The following is a 22,156-nucleotide window of genomic DNA, read 5'->3' as shown; positions in this document are numbered from 1 at the left end:
GTTGTTTAAATTTAAAGGGGAAAAAAACATAGATTTTCTTTCAAATTGATAGGCTTTTTAGGGAGAGAAAAGTGGTAGAGTTAATGCTTAAAACAGTTCTGTCGGTGAGTATGAAAAAAGACGATCAAGAAACAGAAACTAAGGAAATATAAATTACAATATTTACACATGTGCAAAAATAAATTGTGAAATATGAAACACTTTTTACTTTTGATTTACAAAACAATTTTTAAATCAACAACACTGAATCCCAGAAAGTAATGCATAATGACTCATCACAAGAGAGTCTCTAAGGGAGCCGGCTTGTAGAGCCGTTGGATTCACAAACGACACATCACTACAGCTCTCGCCATAGACATTCAGGCACTTTTTTTCCAAAATGGCGTCTCCCCTTAGTACTGGATTTACGACTGAGTGGTTTCGGATAAAAACTGTAGCCGCTGAAAGTAAAACTGGTGCCGTCAAAATGTGTTCTAATCTCATTCAATCATAATTATTGCTTTCTGTTATGTTAGATGCGTCTTGGTGCCAGTCGAAACGTTCCCCGTAATCCGTTATTTTAGCTTAACTCAGATGAGCTCGCTAGTAGCTAACAAAGGAGTGCGTTATTTTTGGTCTCCAAGTTAACGTTGCAGAGACTGCGTGCGAGAATAACATTAAGTAACATGTGCGAAAGGGTAAAACTTAAACACGAAGGGGACCTTTTGGAAGCGCAAGAGGAGACTGAGTGGCAACCTCAGCGGTCGGAGGTTGACGAGCATCGTTTGGTGGTGACGGACAAAGCAGGTTTGCCATTTATTTGGTTATTAATTTTTTGCAATGTTCCTTTACGGTTGTGCACTCTTCTTCTGGGCACTTTGTTGTTGTTGTTGTTGTCATTTGTTCTGAATATGCATTACAAGTACTGCAAGACTTCCTAAATATTGTCCAACAATTTCTTAAAACAAAAGCATGTAACACAGAAAAACAAATGAGGATGCTACATTAACTAGAAAACAAAGGAAGATAAAAACAAAATACATATTCAGAAAGGAGTGAGCAGAAGCGTAGCTTATTAGCTCTCACCCCTTTACAAAACATAACCAAATATATATGTGTACATACACATACAAATGAATACATACATACATACATTGTGCACCTTTCTCCGGGTACAGGACAGTACTGTAGTGCTTCTTTCCGCCGCCACTGGCGCGTAGCGCTGTGAGAGTTCACCTGGCATTCACCTGGAAGAAGAAATCCACTTCCTCTTCCTAATTCGTGTGTAAACATACTGTACTGTATCTCCAGCACGCTAAGAACTTTGACCTATTTATTGTTTGACATGTCATTTTTTTTGTATAGCCCTTAATCACAAAGAGTCGTGCATACATTTAATATGGTTGGTGCAAAGAAGAAATGAGCCGGAATAAGAAAGCTTGATGCGGTTGAGAAATCGGTTGGATCCATTTTTTTCGGCCTGTTTCCATCACGGAGGAGGAAGGCGCCTAACTCTTAAAGCTCATCCCTTCAGTCCATGTAGATGTCATTTATTTTATTTTTTTGTAGTTTCAAGGCTTTGCCAACTGCAATTCTTTGGAGAAGCAGAGGAAGTTTTTCTTCATTCCAATTGTCATTGTAAAAAAGCAGTGGCTGGCGAAGGAATGATGTAGATGTGGGTTGGGGAAATAAAAATCGAATATTTCACATATTGAACTAAAGTACCGTATTTTGCGGGCTAGAAGTCGCAATTTTTTTATATGTGAAATTATTGACGCATTAATCGGGTAAAAAAATTTCACATGTTGATTTTCACACCAAACCGCAAGAGGGCGCTGTAGGCCTTTGTTGATAATTTCAAATTTGCCTGTGTTGTCCCCCCAAGTTTTTGCACTAAAATGACTTTGTATGTAATTTTGGGGGGACGTAATAGTAAAGCACAGAGAATTTGCACCAAGTGTACAAATTACTTTTTAGCTAGCTGAAAATATTTACTTCGGTAAAAAAAGGTGGTGTCATTTCGCCAATCGGTGGACAAGTAAACAAGTGCTTTTTTTGTGATTGACCAGCGATTCAAAGGTGTAATCTTTTGAATAAAACATTTATTGAAAACTGTTATGTGCTCTACCATATAGCTATTTACGCTAAAATGATCCGTCAAATTATTGTTGCGTGTCGTTTTGAGGAGGTTTAGCATCACGCATTCTCGCAATCAAAGATATAATTGAGTAGTAATTAGTAGTCATGTGTGTGCGACTGGCTGGCAACCAGTTCAAGGTGTCCACTGCCCCAAGATAGCTGAAATCAGCTCCAGCACCCCGCGACCCTACTGAGGATGAGCGTTGCAGATAATGGATAGTTTGATGTTTTAATGATAGCTAATGTATTTTTGCTTATTAGCCAAATGAATAATGTTATTTTTAATGAAGTTTTTTTTCAACCATACCTAATCTCGTTGCATACAATGACAATAAAGACAATTCCATTCCACATTGAGTGTCTCTGATGTAAGTCATACGTGCTTACCATGAATTTGCTCGGAAATATATGAAATGTACCTTTGAAAAAAAAATGCTTGCTGCAAATCCTAGGGTACTTTGAGGGCTGCCAGTCCCTCTGTTTGATTTCAGATATCCATCGCCGTCTTCTGAACTTCTCAAAAGGGCTACGATAAAATGCCAAACTGGGCTTAGAACCTTGCCGGTTTGCACAGTCCACCGCACAGCAAGAAATCACTGTCGCAAAAAGGCGTGGTTCTATTCGTCTGCTGCGGTTATTGATATTTGTTTACCCAAAGCTCATTCAACCTCCGTGCACTTAGGTTCTTTCGCTGTCCGTCAAAGTGCTCATACTTCCGGTGACGTCACGTGCAAAGGATCAATAGGTGTCATGTTGACATGGTTATAGTTTTGTTAGATTGCCGCCTTTTTGGTTTGACTCGCTTGACTTTTTTTTAAAACAATTGTTAAAGAAATTGATGTTTTTTATCATGATAATTTTGCATTTTAGTTATTTAATAAAAAATAAAACATTTTTAGTGCTTAAAATCTTTGTGTTCTGTTTATGAAAATTACAAACCCAAGCTGGGTGAGTCAACTATTCAACAGTTGGGACGTTTCCAAAAAGTATCGGTATCAGATCAGTATTTATTGATACCACCGTATACTTACTTTAATCAGATTGCTAACAAAATCCCTTGCATGGCCCACTTCAGCGTATAGATTTTGACTCCTAATTATCAATGTTCGGCAGTATGATTTTGTAAAATATGTTTGCCATTTGTCCTGCAGATGTCAGTGACAAATATCTTCCTCCTGGTGTAAAGAAGTCAGACGTGCCTGTTGTTAAAGGGGAGGAGGTCTTGGAACCTGTTCTTGTTAAAGAGGAGAAGCAGACGTCAGCATACATTAAAGAGGAGGGAGATTTCCAAGAGTTTCCTGTGACTTCGGCCCATTTAACGCCAGACAATCGCAATCAAGATAAAAAGGAAAAACCAAAAGAGCCTCCAAATAGCATCTCAGGTCAACACATGACAACAAAAAGCGATGATGAGCTCTGCGAAAGGTCTTCATCAGAAAGCTGGGCGGCTCCAATGTCAGATGAAGACAACACGTCACACTCTGATCACACTGATGACGACAAAAAGTCTGAAGGTGATGCGATGTGTCATACTGATGACAAAGGCTGGAAATGTTCTAAGTGTGGAAAAACGTTTCCATACAAGTCACGCTTGAAAGCACATATGATTGCCCATTCGGGTGAGAAACCTTTTGCTTGCTCAATTTGCGGTCAAACATTCGCTCGGGGTGAGAGCTTGAGAACGCACGCAATAACGCACACTGGGGAGAAGCCTTTTTCCTGCTCAGTTTGTGGTCGAAGATTTGCTCATAACGCGTCTCTTAAATTGCACACAAGGAAACACACGGGTGAGAAACCTTTTACCTGTTTAGTTTGTGGTAAAACATTTGCTCAGAGTGGCAGCCTAAAAATGCACACAAGAACCCACACTGGTGAGAAACCATTTGCATGTTCAGTTTGTGACCAAAGATTTGCTCATCGTAAGATCTTAAAAATTCACACGAGGACCCACACTGGTGAGAAACCTTTCGAATGTTCAGTGTGTGGTCAAAGATTTGCTCATACTGCAACTTTTAAAATGCACACAAGAACACACACTGGTGAGAAACCTTTTGTCTGCTTAATTTGTGGTCAGCGATTTGCTCATAGCGCAAGCTTGACGATGCACACAAGGACCCACACTGGTGAGAAACCGTTTGCATGCTCAGTTTGTGGCAAGAGATTTACTCAAAGTGGGAACTTAAAAACACATAAAAGAATCCACACTGGTGAGAAACCTTTTTCTTGCTCTGTGTGTGGCCAAAAATTTGCTCTTAAGGGACCATTAAAAATGCACAAAAGAACTCACACTGGTGAAAAAGCTTTTCCTTGCTCAGTTTGTGACCAAAGATTCGCTCATTCTACTAGCTTAAAAAGGCATGAAAGAATCCACACTGGTGAGTAACATGTTCCTTGTTTGGCGAAAGTGACCATTTGTCTTTTTCAAGTTAAGCATTTCTTACTGGGGAAATCAGTCCATAATATAGTCCAAAACAGCAAAAACAATATTACGGTAGCCTTATTCTCCTCTACTGCCTCGGTTGATGTCATTGAAGGACACAGACCATTGTCTACTTCCAAAAGCACCACTTAATAAACTCGTATGTTTAATTCTTGTGTTTTTTTTAATTGTCATAGTATTAAAAAGTGTATTACATTCTGAAGATTCAAATCAGCAGGTTATCATGGCTGCACAATAAGTTTCCACTGTCCAAATACTGTTTATCAACTGTTTCGAACGGTTTTATTTATAAAGAATTAAAATAAACATTTTAGGTATTATCTTGTGGTTCCATTATCTACATGTATACTAAGTGCAAATCCATTATGTAGATATTTGATTGATTTTGACTATGAGGGATTTGGATTCCTCGTATGAGATGCACTTGAATTTTATATTGAATAAATTATCCCTCTTTACACCTCTTTCTTGCAGTGTTATGCATGTCATTACGTTTGGAAACCTGAGGTGGTGACAATAATTTTCCATTTTAATGAGCACAATTAATTGATCCTCATTTTCTAAAATATTGAGTCAGCAGTATAATAATTTGATATAGACTTGGAATTTGATATAGTGCCCAGTTAATACAAGTTTGAATCGAAACCGATTCGATACTTTTAGTTTAGAAATGTCATGATCATTGAATAATTTGTGGTGTTGCCACAGTGACGTGCCACTCCAAAAGTCCACATCACACTGTGCTTCCTGTTTGCCTCTGTCATTTTTAGATTCAGGTATGCGTGGGCGGGTCAATCGGGATGCTCTCTCACTTTGGCCTCGCTTCTCCTTTGCCTGGCAGGCAGAGTATAGCGACCAACTAGTGACTGGGTATGGTAAGGGGTTGGGCCAAAGATAGGGCGGGGCGCTATCTGCGCTGAAATGTGAGGCTTTGAAGAATCGGTGGTATAGCGTAAGTATCCACCTCAAGACAATAGTTTCGATCGGATCCAAGTAGTTACTTAGTATTGATCATATTAATATTTAGATCGATCCACCCACACCAAGTTGATAGAGAAGCTGCGCTCTTGTGATTTTCTTCTTGTGACTAAAAAGAGCCATCACTCTCAAGTCAAATCATGATTATTTGTATCGCCCTTAATCACAAGATGTCTCAAAGGGCTGCAGAGCAAAATCACTAATTTTTCATAAAGAGTGCCAGATTTCGTATGATGAAAATGTGTGACGAATGACTATTCAGCCCAGCATTCTTTAAACAGTATTTAGAAAATTCAAAGCCTAATAAATTGACTTCATACTAAATTTAAGGAGAAAAAAACAATTATCCAATTACTCGACAAATCAATTTAATAGTCGGTGACTAGTCATTAGGTTTTTGTTTCTGATTTCATCGATTTTTTAGTAATTATTATGTAACCTTTTGATTTAATAAACAATTTTTAAATCAACAACACTTAATCCCAGAAAATAATGCATAATGACTCATCACGTGAGAGAGAAAAAGGTCTTGAAGGGAGTCAGCTTATAGTGCCTTTTTGTTCGCAAACGACACATCCATCCAGGGTTTGCCATAGACATTTAGGCACTTTTACAAAATGGCGTCTCCCCTTAGTACTGGACTTTAGGATTGAGTGCCTTCGGATAAAGCCAGTGGCCGCTGAAAGTAAAACTGGTCCCGTCAAAATGTGTTTTAATCTCATTCAAGCATAATTATTGCTTTTTATTATGTTAGATGTGTCTTGGTGTCAGTCGAAACGTTCCGGGATCTGTTATTTTAGCTTAACTCGGATGGGCTTGCTAGTAGCTAACAAAGGAGTGCGTTATTTTTGGTCTCCTAGTTAACTTTGCAGAGACTGCGTGCGAGATTAACATTAAATAACATGTGCGAAAGGGTAAAAATGAAACACGAAAGGGACCTTTTGGGTGTGCAAGAGGAGACCGAGTGGCAACCTCAACTGTTGGAGGTTGACGAGCAGCGTTTGGTGGTGATGGACAAAGCAGGTTTGCCATTTATTTGGTTATTCATTTTCTGCAATGTTCCTTTACTGTTGTGCAGTCTTCTTCCGGGCACTTTGTTGTTGTTGTCATTTGTTCTGAATATGCATTACAAGTACTGCAAGACTTCCTAAATATTGTCCAACAATTTCTTAAAACAAAAACGTAAAATAGAAAAAAAAATTGGACACAAACCAGAAAACAATGGAAGAGAAAAAAAAAAGCATATTCAAAAAGGAGTGTGCAGAAGCGTAAGTTATTATCCCTCACCCCTTTACAAAACCAAACAAATATATACACATACGTATACATACATACATATACACATGCACATATACAGAATATAATTATATATATGCGCGTGCGGCACAGTTCTTAGGTCGTGGGAACCTCCTGAGTGGGTTCAAATCCAGCTCCCGGCCTTACTGTGCGGAGTTTGTATGTTCTCCCCGTGCTTGCGTGGGTTTCCTCCGGGCACTCCGGTTTCCTCCCACATTCCAAAAACATGCATTTCAGGTGAATTGGCCGGTCCAAATTGTCCCTAGGTGTGACTGAGCGAGTGAGTTGTCTGTCCCCGTGTCCCCTGCCCACTGCCCGATGATTGCTGGGATGGGCTCCAGCATGCCCGCGACCCTACTGAGGATAAGCGGTGCAGCTGATGAGATGAGATATGTATATATATATATATATATATATATATATATATATATATATGTTACTGCGGTGTACCCGTCCCACCAAGGATCCACATTCAGGCTGGACTTGATGATGAGGCTCTTATTTCAGTTACGTTAGCAGCGCGCTGGAGACTGCAATGATCTACACAACATACAGACACCATGTGGTTATCACTTCCGCTGGTTTTCAACATCGTTAGCAGCGCGTTGGAGACTGCTAACAATATCCGCGTTCCGGTCATAAAATCAGAGGCTAAACTAAACCTTACCCCATACCAGCAGGTGGCACTGTTGGACTCGTCATTGCAGGACACTTATACACAAACTATACAAACATATTTCTGCAGGAATTTCAACAAAACAAAAGTTATGATTACACCCGTTACACACACACACACACACATATATATATATATATATATATATATATATATATATAATCTCATCTCATTAGCTGCACCGCTTATCCTCAGTAGGGTCGCGGGGATGCTGGATCCCATCCCAGCATATATATATATATATATATATATATATATATATATATATATACACACACACATATGTACCTACTACTGAGCTGTAAGCACTCAGGTGGGATATCATTGTCTTCTTTTATCTCCACATACTTGAGGTTGTAATGATATTGGTAATGATTATGTTTGAATTTAATACAAATTACTTTTTAGCTAGCACAAAATATTTACTTCGGTAAAAAAAGGTGGTGTCATTTCGCCAATCGGTGGACAAGTAAACAAGTGAGTATTTCGATGTACTTGAAAGTCATGACCAGCTCAGTAGCCTAGATGTTAAGGCGCCCGCTTTGAGACTGGGAGGTCGGTGGTTCGCGCCCCGGCCGAGTCATTCCTAAGACTTAAAAAGTGGTCGGCGGCGCCCTCTGTTGGCTGCGGCTGCATCGGCTCGCTACAACGGGTCAGGTGCAATCGACATTTCGTTCTGTGTACATTGTTACACAGAATGACAATACAAGGAAATTATTATTATTATATTATTATTATTGTGTGCTTGTCTTCAATTAAGTCAAGTCACATTTATTCGTATAGCCTAGTGAGGAATAGCTTTTTTCCTCAGGGTGTTTGTTGGTTCCGGAAGGACTGTTTTCAAAATGGAGGCTGAAACAGATGAGCATTTTCTTCGTTGTTTCACTGAATATATTCAGGGAATTATTGAACTAACAGACAATGGTTTTACAATGATTCTTATAGAAAAAAAAGGCAGTTTGTTTGCTGATTGAAAACCCATTACCAGTCATACATACAGTTGAATGGAGCACTATTCTACTGATGACTGTCAAGTTGGGGAAGTTTTACTCGAGCTTCTCAAACCTTAAATGAAAAATCCATTGTATTTTGTCAAAACGGACAAAAGCTGGACTTTACTTAGTGTGATCTTCTCTGGATTGTGATGATTTAAACATCTTCTTTTGAACTGAAATTGATGTTTCCTGTCTGCCATCGTGTCATACAATCGGAGAAGTAGAAGCTTATTATAAAATAAAGCACAACCCAGGTTACATAATTAGGACTTCATAGATTAAGAAGAGACAAAGTGTTTAATCGTGACTAAATATGGGCAGTAAGAGATTTTCGTATTACAACAAGCCCTTCATCACAAAACGTCTCAAAAAGACTGCACAGGCCACAATTACAAGACCCCTTGATCTGAAACTTGCATGCAGGCAAGGAAAAACTCAAAAACCTTACATGAGTAAAATTTGAAACCTTGAAAAGGGCCGCACAATAGGTAAAATCAGTTCCAGTATGGTTGCAATAGATGTTGCATTGGGTAACAATACACAAAATGTAGACGACATCAACAATAAACATAGGTGAGACAGCTTACCATTTCGGGCAACTGAAAAGCACAGGAAAGCTAAATTATTAGGTTGGCATCAGTAATAAGCTATATACTACAAGTGTGTTTTAAGTCTAGATTTAAACACTTCCACTGAGGTTAAAGATCTTATCTGAGGGGACTTACAATTATTTGGTGAGACTCATATAATGGAAAATAAATGCAATACTTCCCAACCTAAGGGTAATTAAAATGCATGTTTATATGATAGTTCATGTATTTTTGCTTTTTGTTTAAATCAATGTTGTTTATTGTTTTTATGATCTTTTGTAACCACTAGTTAGTGCTAAAAAAATACACATTGTCCCTTTAAAGCCTATTGAACAAAGACATCCATTCAGTCTATGTAGATGTCATTTAGATTTTGTGTAGTTTGAGGGTTTTACTAACTGCAATACTTTTGGGAAAGCAAAGGAAGTTTTTCTTCATTTCAATGGTCATTGTAAAAAAAGCAGTGGCTGGCAAAGGAATGATGTAGAATAGAATAGAATAGAATAGAATATACCTTTATTGTCATTGTTACAAAATGGGTTAACATATTGTGACAACGAAATTGGGTAGATGTGAGTTAGGGGAAATAAAAAGCGAATATTTTACATGTTGAATTAAATTACCGTATTTTCCGGAGTAGAAGTCGCTGTTTTTTTCATAGTTTGGTCAGGGGTGCGACTTATACTTAGGTGAGACTTATATGTGAAATTATTGACACATTAATCGGGTAAAAATGTCACATGTCACTCTATACCACAACCCCCCTAGAATGCGTCACATGGGCAAACGTCACTAAAATGACTTTGTATCTATTTTTTGGGGGGGGATGCAATAGTAAAGCACAGATCATTTGCAGCTTGTATTGAAATCACTTTTTTGCTAGCTGAAATATTTACTTTGGTAAGAAAAGGTCAGTAAATTCAGATTCCCCAGGTCCACGTTATTTGTAAGTTGTAAGGCACAGTGTTAAAAATGTAGAAAGAAATTAGCAGCTTGTTGTCCGGAATTTACAGTATATAAATCAATACAGTCTTAGTGGGCATAAAGTTGTCTTATGGCACAAGTGTCAAACCGGCGGCCCGCGGGCCAGATCAGGCCCGCTAAGGGATTGAATCCGGCCCGCGAGACAACACTCAGAAGAGTGCAAGAGAAAAACAAGCTGCAGGTTGTAATATGTCAACTTGATGTTGCCAAAGCCAGGTGCCTCTCACAAAGACACTGTATTTGTATTTATTTCTCTCTCTCTCTCTCTCTCTCACACCCCTTTTCTCCCACTCTGTCTCTTTTTCTCTTCCTTTGTTGCTCTTTGTCTCTTTCTCTCTCTGTGTCTTTTAACCTCTTTTGCTCTAACTTCCTTTTTTCCTTTTCTCTTTCTCTCTTCATACTCTTCGCGCTTTCTTTTCTCTTTTCTCTCCTTCTGTCTTTCTATTTCTCTTTGGATTTCTTTCTTCCTCTCCTTTTCTTTTTCCGCTCTCTCACGACTTTTTATCTTTTGTTTTTCATGCTCTCTCCCTCTCTCTCTTTTTCTTTCTTTGTCCAGCCCTCTCTCCTTTTCCCTCCCTCCCTCTTTCTCTTATTTCTTTTTCTTTCTCTTTAATCTACTAGTCCGGCCCCCGACAGAATGTTTGTTCGATTGTGTGGCCCCCCGAGTTAAAATGAGTTGGACACCCCCGTTTTACGGGATAGAATTTGTGTTACAAAACCATGTTTGTGCCTTGTGTCTTACAGGCGTCAGTGACAAATATTTTCCTCCTGGTCAAAAGGAGCCTGATGTTAAAAAGAAGGAGGACTTAAAGCCTGTTCCTGTTAAAGAGGAGGAGCAGATGTCCATATACATTAAAGAGGAGGAAGATTTCCAAGAGTTTCCGATGACTTGGTCCATTGTAACAGCTCTCAATCAAGGTAATAATGAAGTGAAACTACTGCAGGAGCTTCCAAGTAGCTGCATCTCAAGTCAATACAAGACAACAGGTGAGAAAGAGCAGCGTGAAGGCTCCCAAGAAGACAGCTGGGGTGCTCCACTGTCAGATAAAGATGACACGTCGCACTCGGCTCACACTGATGACGACCAACAGTCTGAAGTTGATGCGACAGGTCACACTGACGACAAAGGCTGTAAATGTTCTCAATGTGGAAAGACGTTTCGAAACAAGTACAACATGAAAAAGCATATGATTATCCACACGGGTGAGAAACCTTTTAACTGCTCAGTTTGTGGCCAGAAATTTGCTTATAAAGATTCCTTAATTGGGCACACGAGAACCCACACGGGTGAGAGACCTTTTGCTTGCTCAGTATGTGGTCTAAGATTTGCTCACAACACGACGTTTAGAATACACACCAGAACACACATGAGTGAGAAACCTTTTGCCTGCTTAGTATGTGGTCGAAGGTTTGGTTGTAGTAGTAAATTGAAAATACATTCAAGAAGCCACACTGGGGAAAAACCTTTTTCATGCTCAGTTTGTGGCATGAAATTTACTCAAAGTGGTAACTTGAAAATGCACAAAAGAACCCATACTGGTGAAAAGATTTTTTCTTGCTCTGTTTGTGGTAAGCATTTTGCTCAAAATACAACCTTAAAAGTGCATACTAGAACCCACACTGGTGAGAAACCTTTTACCTGCCCAGTTTGTGGTCAAATTTTTCCACAGAGTGGGTGCTTAAAATCGCATTTAAGAACCCACACGGGTGAGAAACCGTTTTCCTGCTCAGTTTGTGGCCAAAGTTTTGCTCAGAAATCGCACCTAAAAGTCCACGCAAGAACTCACACTGGTGAGAAACCTTTTGCCTGTTCAATCTGTGATCAAAGATTTGCTAAGAATGGGATCCTACAACAGCACACAAGAACCCATACTGGTGAGAAACCTTTTGCCTGTTTGGTTTGTGGTCAAAGATTTGCTCATAGTGGGAGCTTAAAAAAACACACAAAAACCCACACAGGTAAGAAACCTTTTACCTGCTCTCTTTGTTTTCAAATATTCCCAAGTAATGCCAAAGCTGAAAAGCACAACTGTCCAAGTAAGAATGACAATTGACACCATCTTAATATGATCTCAGTTTTACATTTCAGTCTGATAAATGCAATTGACGGATAAACAAATCAATTAATTTTGTACTGATTGTGGCACATACATGGTAATATTTAAGCGACTCAATTGAATTGATTAATTTTAGTGTCATGGATAGGTTGCAACACAGCCAACTTTCCAATGTTTTTTCTTCCCCAAACGGTTAGAATACTGATTGACACAATACTAAAGTTGGCCCCACAGTCGGACTCCTTCCAATAATTCAATGTATTCCATTTCAAAGGAACACAATAAGGGTTAGGTGGTGTCAAACCTGTCATTACAGGGCACTATCTGAAATAAATAATGAATCATGTAAGGTACATTGATTTTCAGGAATATTTCAAGCTTAAACCTAGGCATAGTTCAATAAAGGGTTTCATGTTGGACCGTAATCTCTAAAGCCAAGGTGTTTAATCCCTCTAAACGTGCCACATATGTTTATGAGTACTCTTAAAATTGGAGAGGTGTCTTTAAAAGTTTTCAAATTATATAATCATACATTTTATGAAAACAATCAAAGGCGACATTGGTCCTCAGTGATCAGGGGATGGTGTAAGAGTAGTCTAGTGTGTACATCCCTTAGAATCTTCTGATTAAGGGCTGTACAATAAACATGACTTAACTTTACAGACGCCCTTGAAACGATTTCACATTTTTTCTGAGATTATTAGCTCACTAAAAGTTGAAGGATTTGGCAGGATTTCTTTTCCTCAATCTGCAAATTTAGTGTTGTTTAATGAACACTTTCCATCGATCCATCCATTGTCTGCACCGCTTATCCTCATTGGGTGCTGGAGCCCATACCAGCTGACTTCGGGCAGTGGGCAAGGCTAATGAACACTTTTTGGGGGTTATTTTGTGGAAGCATGAAAAACCACAATGAAACTTAAATCTGACTGATAATTTGTATATATAAGCTTGCCAGTTTAATCATACAGTAACTGCACATTTTGAAATCACAAAAATATGTTTTTGTTTTTTGTTTTGTTTTCTGTCAAAGAATCCATGTATATTTGTAATTATTGAACTATATTGAAATATACTTATTTAAATTGCCATAGTAAATGTGAATAAATAAATACATTCTAAATGTGGGATTTTGAATTTGACAATTATGCTGTTTTGTATGCAGTTGCTGCTTTTTCTTTTGGAATGGTTTGCCAAACTTGATCAATCGGGTTTGAGACTTTGGGTGAAAATGAAAATGAACATATTGTCATCAACAGGAATCTTTCACTGTTCAGAGTCGATTTTTATTTAAAAAATAAAAAACACAATGATTTGCAGACACTGTTTGTGTTTTAGTCACATTGAGACTCCATAGTTTGTATTCTTCCTTGTACTTCATAGCACTCGTTTTCTGTAATACGGAGATACTAGTGGTCAAATAATACATAATGTCTTTTTAATGACACTCATTAACATGTTTATAGCAAGAAATTTGATTCAAAAAGTGTTTATGGTCACTTTGTGTGTCCAAAGATTATATTTAGATTTTTAGCAGTCCATTTTGGTTGCACAACAGAATCCAGCAACATCTAGTGGTCAAATAATGCACACTTCCCCTTTAAATTTCATATAATGGTGGGGGCTTAAAACAATCATCCTGGGTGTCGCAATTAGCTCCAGGCTGTGAGTTTGTGACCCCTGCTCAAGGGAGAGCTTTTTTTTCTTTTAATTTTTTTAAATTTATTTATTTATTTTCTTTATTTTTATTAGTGTATATTTTGGGACATTATTTAAATGCTCTCTATCTTACATGTTATATTGGGTATTTCTGTATTCTATACCTCTTATCTAGCTAATCAAAATTAATATATTTTATGATCCTAAAAAATAAATTATAAAACATAACTATTTTTACTTTCTATATCCTCAACATATTTAAAATCAACAACACAAAATCAATGAAAACAATGCATATTGACTAATCGCAAAAAAGAAAAAAAGCCTCTCGATAGGAGCCGGCTTTCTTCGTTCACTTAAAAGAGCTGGCTCGTAGAGCCGTTACACTCGCGAACGACACATCATTGCTGGTCCAACAGACATCCAGGCACTCTAAAAATGGCGTCTCCTATCAGTACTGGACTGTAAGTGCATTTGGATAAAGCCTGTAGCCGCTGAATGTAGAACAGGCGCCGTTACGAATGTGTTTGAATCTAATTAAAAGATAATTATCACTTTTAAGTGCGGGTCAACATCTTCTGGAATCGAATAGTTTTGCTTAAATCAAACGAGCTTGCTAGCCGCTAACAAAGGGAAACGTCTTTTCTCTGTTTTCTTGTCAACAATGTGATTCAGCAGAGATGGAGTACGACCGTTGAGTAAAATGTCAGAAAGGATACAAATCAAACACGACGGGGACCTTTTCAGAGCGCAAGAGGAGCCTAAACGGCAGCCTAAGCTGTCGAGGGATTTTGGCAAAGAGCTTTTGGTGCGTGTGAACCGAGCAGGTTTGTCATTTTTGGAATGCTACTTTGCAGCCTTCATCCAGAAACTTTATGTATTGCACTGTAAATACTAATCATGGTGCAACCTACCCCAAATCCAGGGTTGGGTAGGGTTACTTTAACTTGATTACTTTCAATTACTTTTGGATTACTCCAATACCAAATAGGTTAATGAAAGACAAAAGAAACGAAATATGAATAAAATGACTAAATTTTGTGCAGGCTTGGGAAGTAACGGAATACATGGAGCGGCAAAAATGATGTTGGCAAGCTGTTTGGATTTATTTTCATTTTGTTTCTGTCGCATTTTATGTTAGTTTTGCCGGAGATCAAAGAGATCAAAGACAGGAGAGAAAGCTTACCACGTGTTGTGAGTCATTATTTTATTCATATTTAGTTTCTTTTGTGTTTTATTAGCATATTTGGTATTGGAGTAATCCAAAAGTAGTTGAAAGTAATCAGGTTAAAGTAACCCTACCCAACCCTGCCCAAATTAAACAAAAGGGGATTCATTATATCAAGACTCCAGGTTTGCAGGTGTATTAAAATGTGCTTCCAAACTGTGTAACTCCCATTAAAAAGCGAGTTGAAAATAGATCAAATAATTTGACATTTAAATAACATATTGAAATTTGATAGGAAACACATTGTAGTAATGTTTGATCATATAACTAAAATATGAAATGAATTGTAATTATTACTAATAATTATTATAAAAAAGATAAAAGATACAATACCTGTAGCATAGTGTGGGTGTCAACGTGGGGCTGCTGCTAGGACACGTTCACTTCCGGGTTGTTTAATTTTTGTACACAGTTTTTTTTTTTTATTCCAAACAGTCAGGTTTATTTATTTTACTTATTTATTTTTGGGTGTGAGTAGTTTGGATATCGTAAATTTTATGTTGATTTAATGAAGTGCTTTAATTTTATTTACTTGAGTTGTATTAAAGTATATAAAAAAATATCTACTTCCTGGTTGTGTTGCCTTCAAGGTGAATCAAGTAGCATAGACGGTATGATTTGATATTCCCTTCTTCAACAAAGATTTGTAAGAAAAGACATCACAGCTGTTGACTCAGATGCTTGCTGGATTCTTAGTCTGGGGTATTTTACCACTCGGATCACAGAGATTTCCCAGCATCAAAGGGATCGAGGAATTTTCCTGGGAGGTAAAAGAACCTGGCCTTTGAAAAAAAACTAGAGAAAGATATTTATTCTTTTTTTTAAAGGATAAACTTTGACACCGTCAAGCCCTCTGTGGCTACTTGTCAACAAACATCAAAAGGGCGACTTTTAACAGCCCGAAATAGTTACAATAACTTGTACATTTTCACAGTAATTAAGCAAGTCAAGTAACAACATAGAAGTACAATCAACAAATACATAAGATATTCGAGGAAGATCTCAAATTTGATTTAAATTTTGTAAGCTGTTACCACAGGCAACGTTTTTGTAGTGCATCAAAGCAACCTTTTAATGCTTCAAAGAGAAACAGAATCTGCACTCACCAAAACTCGTCTCGGTCATGTTTTTTTTGTCCATTACCGTCACTGTTGGGTCAACAAAAATGGGCGATTTTTCCAATTCAAGTAATGTTGTGCTAACGATTGTGGTCATAGGTTCTGTCTGTCGTCTACTCTAAGGCGCATGTTCTGCCTAGAGTGAGCAATGACAAAATCCTGGCTTTCAGCACTCTCTATGGTGATTGTCTTTGATTTATGGAGCAGATTGTAGTCTGAAATTTACAGGGATTAAATTATAAAATTACATTTTATTATAAAGCACCTTTTAGGACACCCAAGGTAGCCGTACACAGACTATAATAATAATAATAATAATAATAATTTCCTTGTATTGTCATTCTGTGTAACAATGTACACAGAACGAAATGTCGATTGCACCTGACCCGTTGTAGCGAGCCGATGCAGCCGCAGCCAACAGAGGGCGCCGCCGACCACCTTTTAAGTCTTAGGAATGACTCGGCCGGGGCGCGAACCACCGACCTCCCAGTCTCAAAGCGGGCGCCTTACCATCTAGGCTACTGAGCTGGTAACATCAGTAAGTCAAGAATAAATCAAACATGCAATAAAAACAAAGTAGTTAAAAGAGGGAGCGGGGTACATATGAAGCAGTGTATTATGGAAAGGCATGTCTGAAGAGGTGGGTATTGAGTTTCAGAACTCGGGGGCAGAGCGGCTGAAGGCTCTGCTCTCCATTGAGCCAAAACCGGCAGCGGGTACGGTCAGATGGAAGGGCGAGGAAAATCTGAGTGTGCTGGATTGCATGGCAATGTGATGGTCAGAAGGGTAGGGAGGGTCAAGATTAGTGATGGTCTGAAGGGTGGGGAGGGTCAAGATTATGGATGGCCTTATAGGTGTACAGAAGGATTCTGTAGGTGATTCTTTGGTTGGTTGGGAGCGAGTGGAGTTGGTGAAGGACAGGGGTAATGTGGTGGCGAGAAGGGTTTTTGCTGATGATGCGGGCAGAAGAGTTCTCGACCAGCTAATGTTTATGGAGGGATTTAGAGTTTGGCCATAGAGGAAGGAATTGCAGTAATTAAGGCAGGATGTGACAAGGATGGCGGTGTTGTGGGGGGTGAAGATGGTTGATAATAATATATTTAGTTTCTTTTGTCTTTTATTAGCATATTTGGTGTTTGAGTAATCCAAAAGTAATTGAAAGTAATCAAGTTAAAGTAACCTTGCCCAATCCTGGATATAGCACAGGTGATATTAAGTGGCCCTGGTGATGTTATTTGTTTGAGGGTGGAAGGAGATTGTACTGTCAAGGATGACACCCAGACTCTTGACCTGAGGGGGAGGGAAATAGTAAGGAACTGTTGATGGAGAGAGAGAAAAGATGTCAACTTTAACCAAAGTGGATTTAGTTCCAATGAGAAGGAATTCAGTTTAATTGCTGTTTAATTTTAAGAAGTTGACGGTAAACCATGATTTTATTTCAGATAGGCAGAAGGTGAGGGAGGAGGGAAGGAGTGTGGTGTTATTTTGCAGGAAAGATAGAGTTGTGGTTCATCCGCAAAGCAGAGGAAAGAAATGTTGTATTTACGAGAAAAAATGCCTAAGGGGAGGAGGTAGCGTATGAAGAGAAGGGTATCCAGGACAGAGCCCTGGTGCACACCTGCGGTGACCAGCAAAGGCACAGAGGAGAAGGACTTCAGTTGTACCAACTGAGTACAGCCTGTGAGGTACAAATGAAACCATTGGAGGGGGTGTGGGTTAATCCAGGATCTTGATGAGTAAGGAATAAAGTGACTTGATGTTGCCTTCTTGGAATGAGATGAATACAGTGTTATAGGCAGATTAATTATGTGCCATGGAGTCTTTATTTTCTCTTCCTCCAGGGAGCGGATGTTGAAAGGGAAACATTAAAGTATATTATTACTTATTATTTGGGCATGAAGTTGTTTTATGAGATTAAAAAGATTGATTTCAATTTGTGATGTGTTGGGAAGACCGTAATACCAATTTGATTTTACCAAACCATATGTCCCTTGTGTCCTACAGACGTCAGTGCCCAATATTCTCCTCCTGGTCAAATGGACGTTAAAGACGAGATGCAGACGTCAACATACATTAAAGGGGAGGAGGATGTCCAAGACTTTCCAATAACTTGGTCCCATTTAAGACCTGACAACCAAGGTCAATATGAAGAGAAAATACTGAAAGAGCTTCCAAGTAGCAGCATCTCAAGTCAGTACATCACAACAGACGGTGACAAGGAGCAGCGTGAAGGCTCACAAGCAAACAAGTGGTTAGCCCCAATGTCAGATGAAGACGACACGTCACACTCTGCTCAAACTGATGGTGACGAACAGTCTGAAGGTGATGCGACATTTCATACTGACGCCAAAGGCTGGAAATGTTCTCAGTGTGAAAAAACGTTTCGATTTAAGTCTCGTTTAAAAGCACATATGATCGTCCACACAGGTGAAAAACCGTTTGCTTGCTTGGTTTGTGGACAAAAATTTCCTTACAAAGATTCTTTAAATGTGCACACACGAACCCACACAGGTGAGAGACCTTTTGCTTGCTCCATTTGTGGTCTAAGATTTGCTCATAATACGACTTTCAAACTCCACACAAGAACACACATGAGTGAGAAACCTTTTGCCTGCTTGGTTTGTGGTCGAAGATTTGCTTGTAGTAGGAACTTAAAAACGCACACAAGAATCCATACCGGTGAGAAACCTTTTTCATGCTCTGTTTGTGGCAAGAGATTTACTCAAAGTGGTAACTTAAAGATGCATGAAAGAACGCACACTGGTGAGAAAATTTTTTCTTGCTCTCTGTGTGGTAAAACGTTTTCCCAAAATGCTAGCTTAAAAGTGCACGCGAGAACCCACACTGGGGAGAAACCTTTTACCTGCTCGGTTTGTGGTCAAATATTTGCACAGAATGGGTGTTTGAAATTGCACCTAAAAACCCACACTGGTGACAAACCTTTTTCCTGCTCAGTTTGTGGCCAAAGTTTTATTCAGAAATCGCACTTAAAAGTCCATACAAGAACTCACACTGGTGAGAAACCTTTCGCATGTTCAATTTGTGGTCAAAGATTTGCTACGAGTGGGGTCTTACAACAGCACACAAGAACCCACACTGGTGAGAAACCTTTTCCCTGTTTAGTTTGTGGTCAAAGATTTGCTCAGAGTGGGAGCTTAAAAAAGCACACAAAATCTCACACAAGTAAGAGACATTTTACCTGCTCTCTTTGTTTTCAAATATTCCCAAGTAAAGCTAAATCTAAAAATCACAACTGTCCAAGTGAGAATAGTAATTAACAGTATCATAATATAATCCCAGTTTTGCATTCCAATTTGAGAAATCTTTATTGTGAAATAATTAATTTTGTACTGATTGTGATACATAATTGGTAATACTTTAGGAAATTAATGAATTGAGTAATTTTGGTGTCATCCTTACAGATGTTGCAACCTAGCTGATGTTTTTTTAAATTCAAAATATTCGAATACTATTTGAGACAATTTTAAAGTTGGATCCATAGTTGGGCTCCTGTCAATGATTCAATGCATAAAACCTTATAAGATCACCATTAGGCTTTCTCTTCAGTCGAAAGGATTGTCTACTCATTAGTACCATGGAGAGCAAACCCGACGATACTCAATAATGTTAGGACAAGTGATTAATATTTCATGCTTTGGCCTAGGCATGGGTCATTAATAGGTTTTATGTTGAACTCTACTCTTTGAAGCCAAAAATTTAAATTCCTCTCAACTCGGCACATACGTCTTGGTGTCCTAACAAAATTGAAAAGTATATAAAACTATATGAAAAAAATCAGGAGATATAAGTACTAGGTGTTCACTTTGCACAGACTCCCTTGAAACCATATTTTCTGAGCTGGTTCGCTCAATGAAACAAGATGGAATTAGCAAGGTTTATTTCTGGCAATATAAAGATTTATTGTTGTTTAATGAACACTTTTGTTTGTTTTTTTGTAAGTGGAAAAAATGACAATGAAAACTTAAATCTGGCAAATTGTATATAAAATGTTGCCATTATAATCATACAGCAACTACGAAAACACACACACACACGCACACATGAGTATATATATTTTTTTTACCAAGACTCAATGTTTTGTAGTCCTTACTTACTTAAACAAGAGGGCAAACTCCTATCAAACCCGGTGTGAAATATACTTATTTAGAAGGATATAGTAAATGTGGTTTTCACTTTGTGTGTTTGGAAAAAATGAAAAAATTAAATCAATATATTTTGAATGTGCACAATTGTGAAGGCGACACTGATGCTGTTTGTATGTGCTTTGAGTCAATATTTTCGATGCTTATTGCTTAAAATGAGTCACCAACTTTGACAATGGATTCAATTAGGTTTGAATTTTGGGAAGAATACAAAAGATGAAAAATGTTTCATTGCTGTCTAAAAACATTGTCGGAAAGGTCTTTGGACACATATGTTTTTAATTGGTTTCGTCTTTTGATTGTTTGATATCTTTGTTCCTTAAATAAAAACGATAATACAGTAATTAAAAGTGGCGTCAGCAACTTGAAATTTTGCCACGCTTCTCTGCTTCCATCTCTTGACTTAGCGTAATCATCGCAGCCCCAGTTAGCTCATTCCTCAAGTGCTAATACCCTTTTTCATCTTTTTGGAGGTTGGGGTAGGCGATTTTAGCTGTATTTGAAACAGGCCTTTTCTTACTTTTACCATTTTCAGGCTACACTAACAAAAAAACCTTGTGCACAAGCATGAAATTACTCTCCACCCCTTTTCCTGCTTCCTAATGTGGTGCTCGTCCCGTAACATGTGCTAAAATTAAGACGAAAACAGATAGTGGAAAAATAACATAATAAAGATTCTTTAAACTCAGTTGGACATTGTTGACACATACCTAATTGAGAAAAAATTCCCCTTTTAACTTTTAGGGACACCAGAAAATGACGCATCCCACCTTTAAAAAAATAATCTAAAAGTTTTAAGTCAGGTGTCGTAAAGTCCAGAAAACCCGACCGTGCGGTATCATAAACAATGGAATCTGCACGTCCTCGTCAATGTCATATTTTACCCTGTATTCTAATCACAGTGCAGGCGGGAGCAGGACTAACACAGCAAAAACCGTTTTGGAATTGGGGGAGTGGTTGACTGACCATGATTCCTTCTGACTGACAGAGATTTGTAGCACAAATACATGAGATTTCTTAAAGTTATTGTGATACTTCGCATTTATATACATTTAAGAATATATTTGTCAATAACACAATTTTATGAGAATCTGGTGGAACCAAAACTCGTTTGTGTATTTTCAAAGTTATGAATAATGTGCGTCATTTGGAAGACCTCAATTATTTTATACAGTGAATCCTGTTATTTAGAAGAAGAATTTTACTTTTTTTTACTGTCATTCTTTGTAACCATGCACACAGAACGAAATGTATAGCGTTAAACTGTAGCGAGCCGATGCATTTTAGACCCAACTGCTGTGTTGGGAGTCATTAGGTGCCCAAACCCCCCAATTCCAACCCTTACTGCCGAGCACCAAGCAGGGAGGCAATGAGTACCAATGTTGTAAGTATAGGTATGACTCGGCCGAGGCTTGAACCAGCGACCTCCCAGTCTCGGAGCGGGCGCCCTACCAGTGACGTGTTACGTAGGCTGCTGATTTGAAATGAAATGAAATGATCTGCATTTATATAGCGCTTTTCAAGTCAATGACTTCCCAAAGCGCTTTACAATGTGCTCCACATTTCCCAATAGCGGCCTTGCAGCCATGTAAGGCGCTAACCTGCTTATTGGGGGAATTTGGGGTTCAGTGTCTTACCCAAGGACACTTCGACATGTAACACGGACGAGCCGGGATTCGAACTGGGATCCCTTGATCCCAAGACGAGCGCTCTACCTTCTGAGCTACTGCCGCCCCGATTTATTTTGTGATTTTGACTTATTTACATTTTTTTCTGTTTTATGAGACTTCTTTGAAACATGTTTAATCAGAGCACGAGTGACATTTCTGAGGGTGTAGCTGATCAGATGACAAA

General features: G+C 38.5%; 1 protein-coding gene and 2 pseudogenes across 3 annotated transcripts; all 3 read left to right on the top strand.

The window, feature by feature from the left end:
- The first annotated feature begins 340 nt into the window (after nucleotides 1-340).
- LOC148366311 (uncharacterized) lies at nucleotides 341-4,878 on the top strand. Its single transcript, XM_088336746.1, has 2 exons — nucleotides 341-786; nucleotides 3,270-4,878. Exons 1-2 carry the CDS (start codon nucleotides 666-668, stop codon nucleotides 4,499-4,501), a joined length of 1,353 nt encoding a protein of 450 aa, XP_088192872.1. The 5' UTR covers nucleotides 341-665; the 3' UTR covers nucleotides 4,502-4,878.
- Nucleotides 4,879-6,136: 1,258 nt separating this feature from the next.
- Nucleotides 6,137-13,453, top strand: LOC148366310 (uncharacterized; annotated as a pseudogene). Its single transcript, XR_015850562.1, has 2 exons — nucleotides 6,137-6,559; nucleotides 10,822-13,453. The product of XR_015850562.1 is annotated as an uncharacterized LOC148366310 (transcript).
- A 744-nt stretch (nucleotides 13,454-14,197) lies between these two features.
- Nucleotides 14,198-19,232, top strand: LOC148366309 (uncharacterized; annotated as a pseudogene). The gene is made up of 3 exons (XR_015850567.1): nucleotides 14,198-14,257; nucleotides 14,469-14,620; nucleotides 18,144-19,232. The product of XR_015850567.1 is annotated as an uncharacterized LOC148366309 (transcript).
- Nucleotides 19,233-22,156: the final 2,924 nt, after the last annotated feature.

This window comes from Urocampus carinirostris, chromosome 5 (assembly GCF_059441175.1).
Source record: "Urocampus carinirostris isolate Australia breed hairy pipefish chromosome 5, RoL_Ucar_1.0, whole genome shotgun sequence".
Lineage (NCBI taxonomy): Eukaryota > Metazoa > Chordata > Actinopteri > Syngnathiformes > Syngnathidae > Urocampus > Urocampus carinirostris.
The sequence above is the reverse complement of the archived record's forward strand: the minus strand, read 5'-3'. Positions and strand labels throughout refer to the sequence as shown.

Excerpts from the sequence above, each read along its gene's own strand:
- LOC148366311 (XM_088336746.1), top strand. The coding sequence starts at position 666 with ATGTGCGAAAGGGTAAAACTTAAACACGAAGGGGACCTTTTGGAAGCG. Across the intron at positions 787-3,269 it reads GGTGGTGACGGACAAAGCAG|ATGTCAGTGACAAATATCTT; the intron begins GTTTGCCATTTA and ends TTTGTCCTGCAG.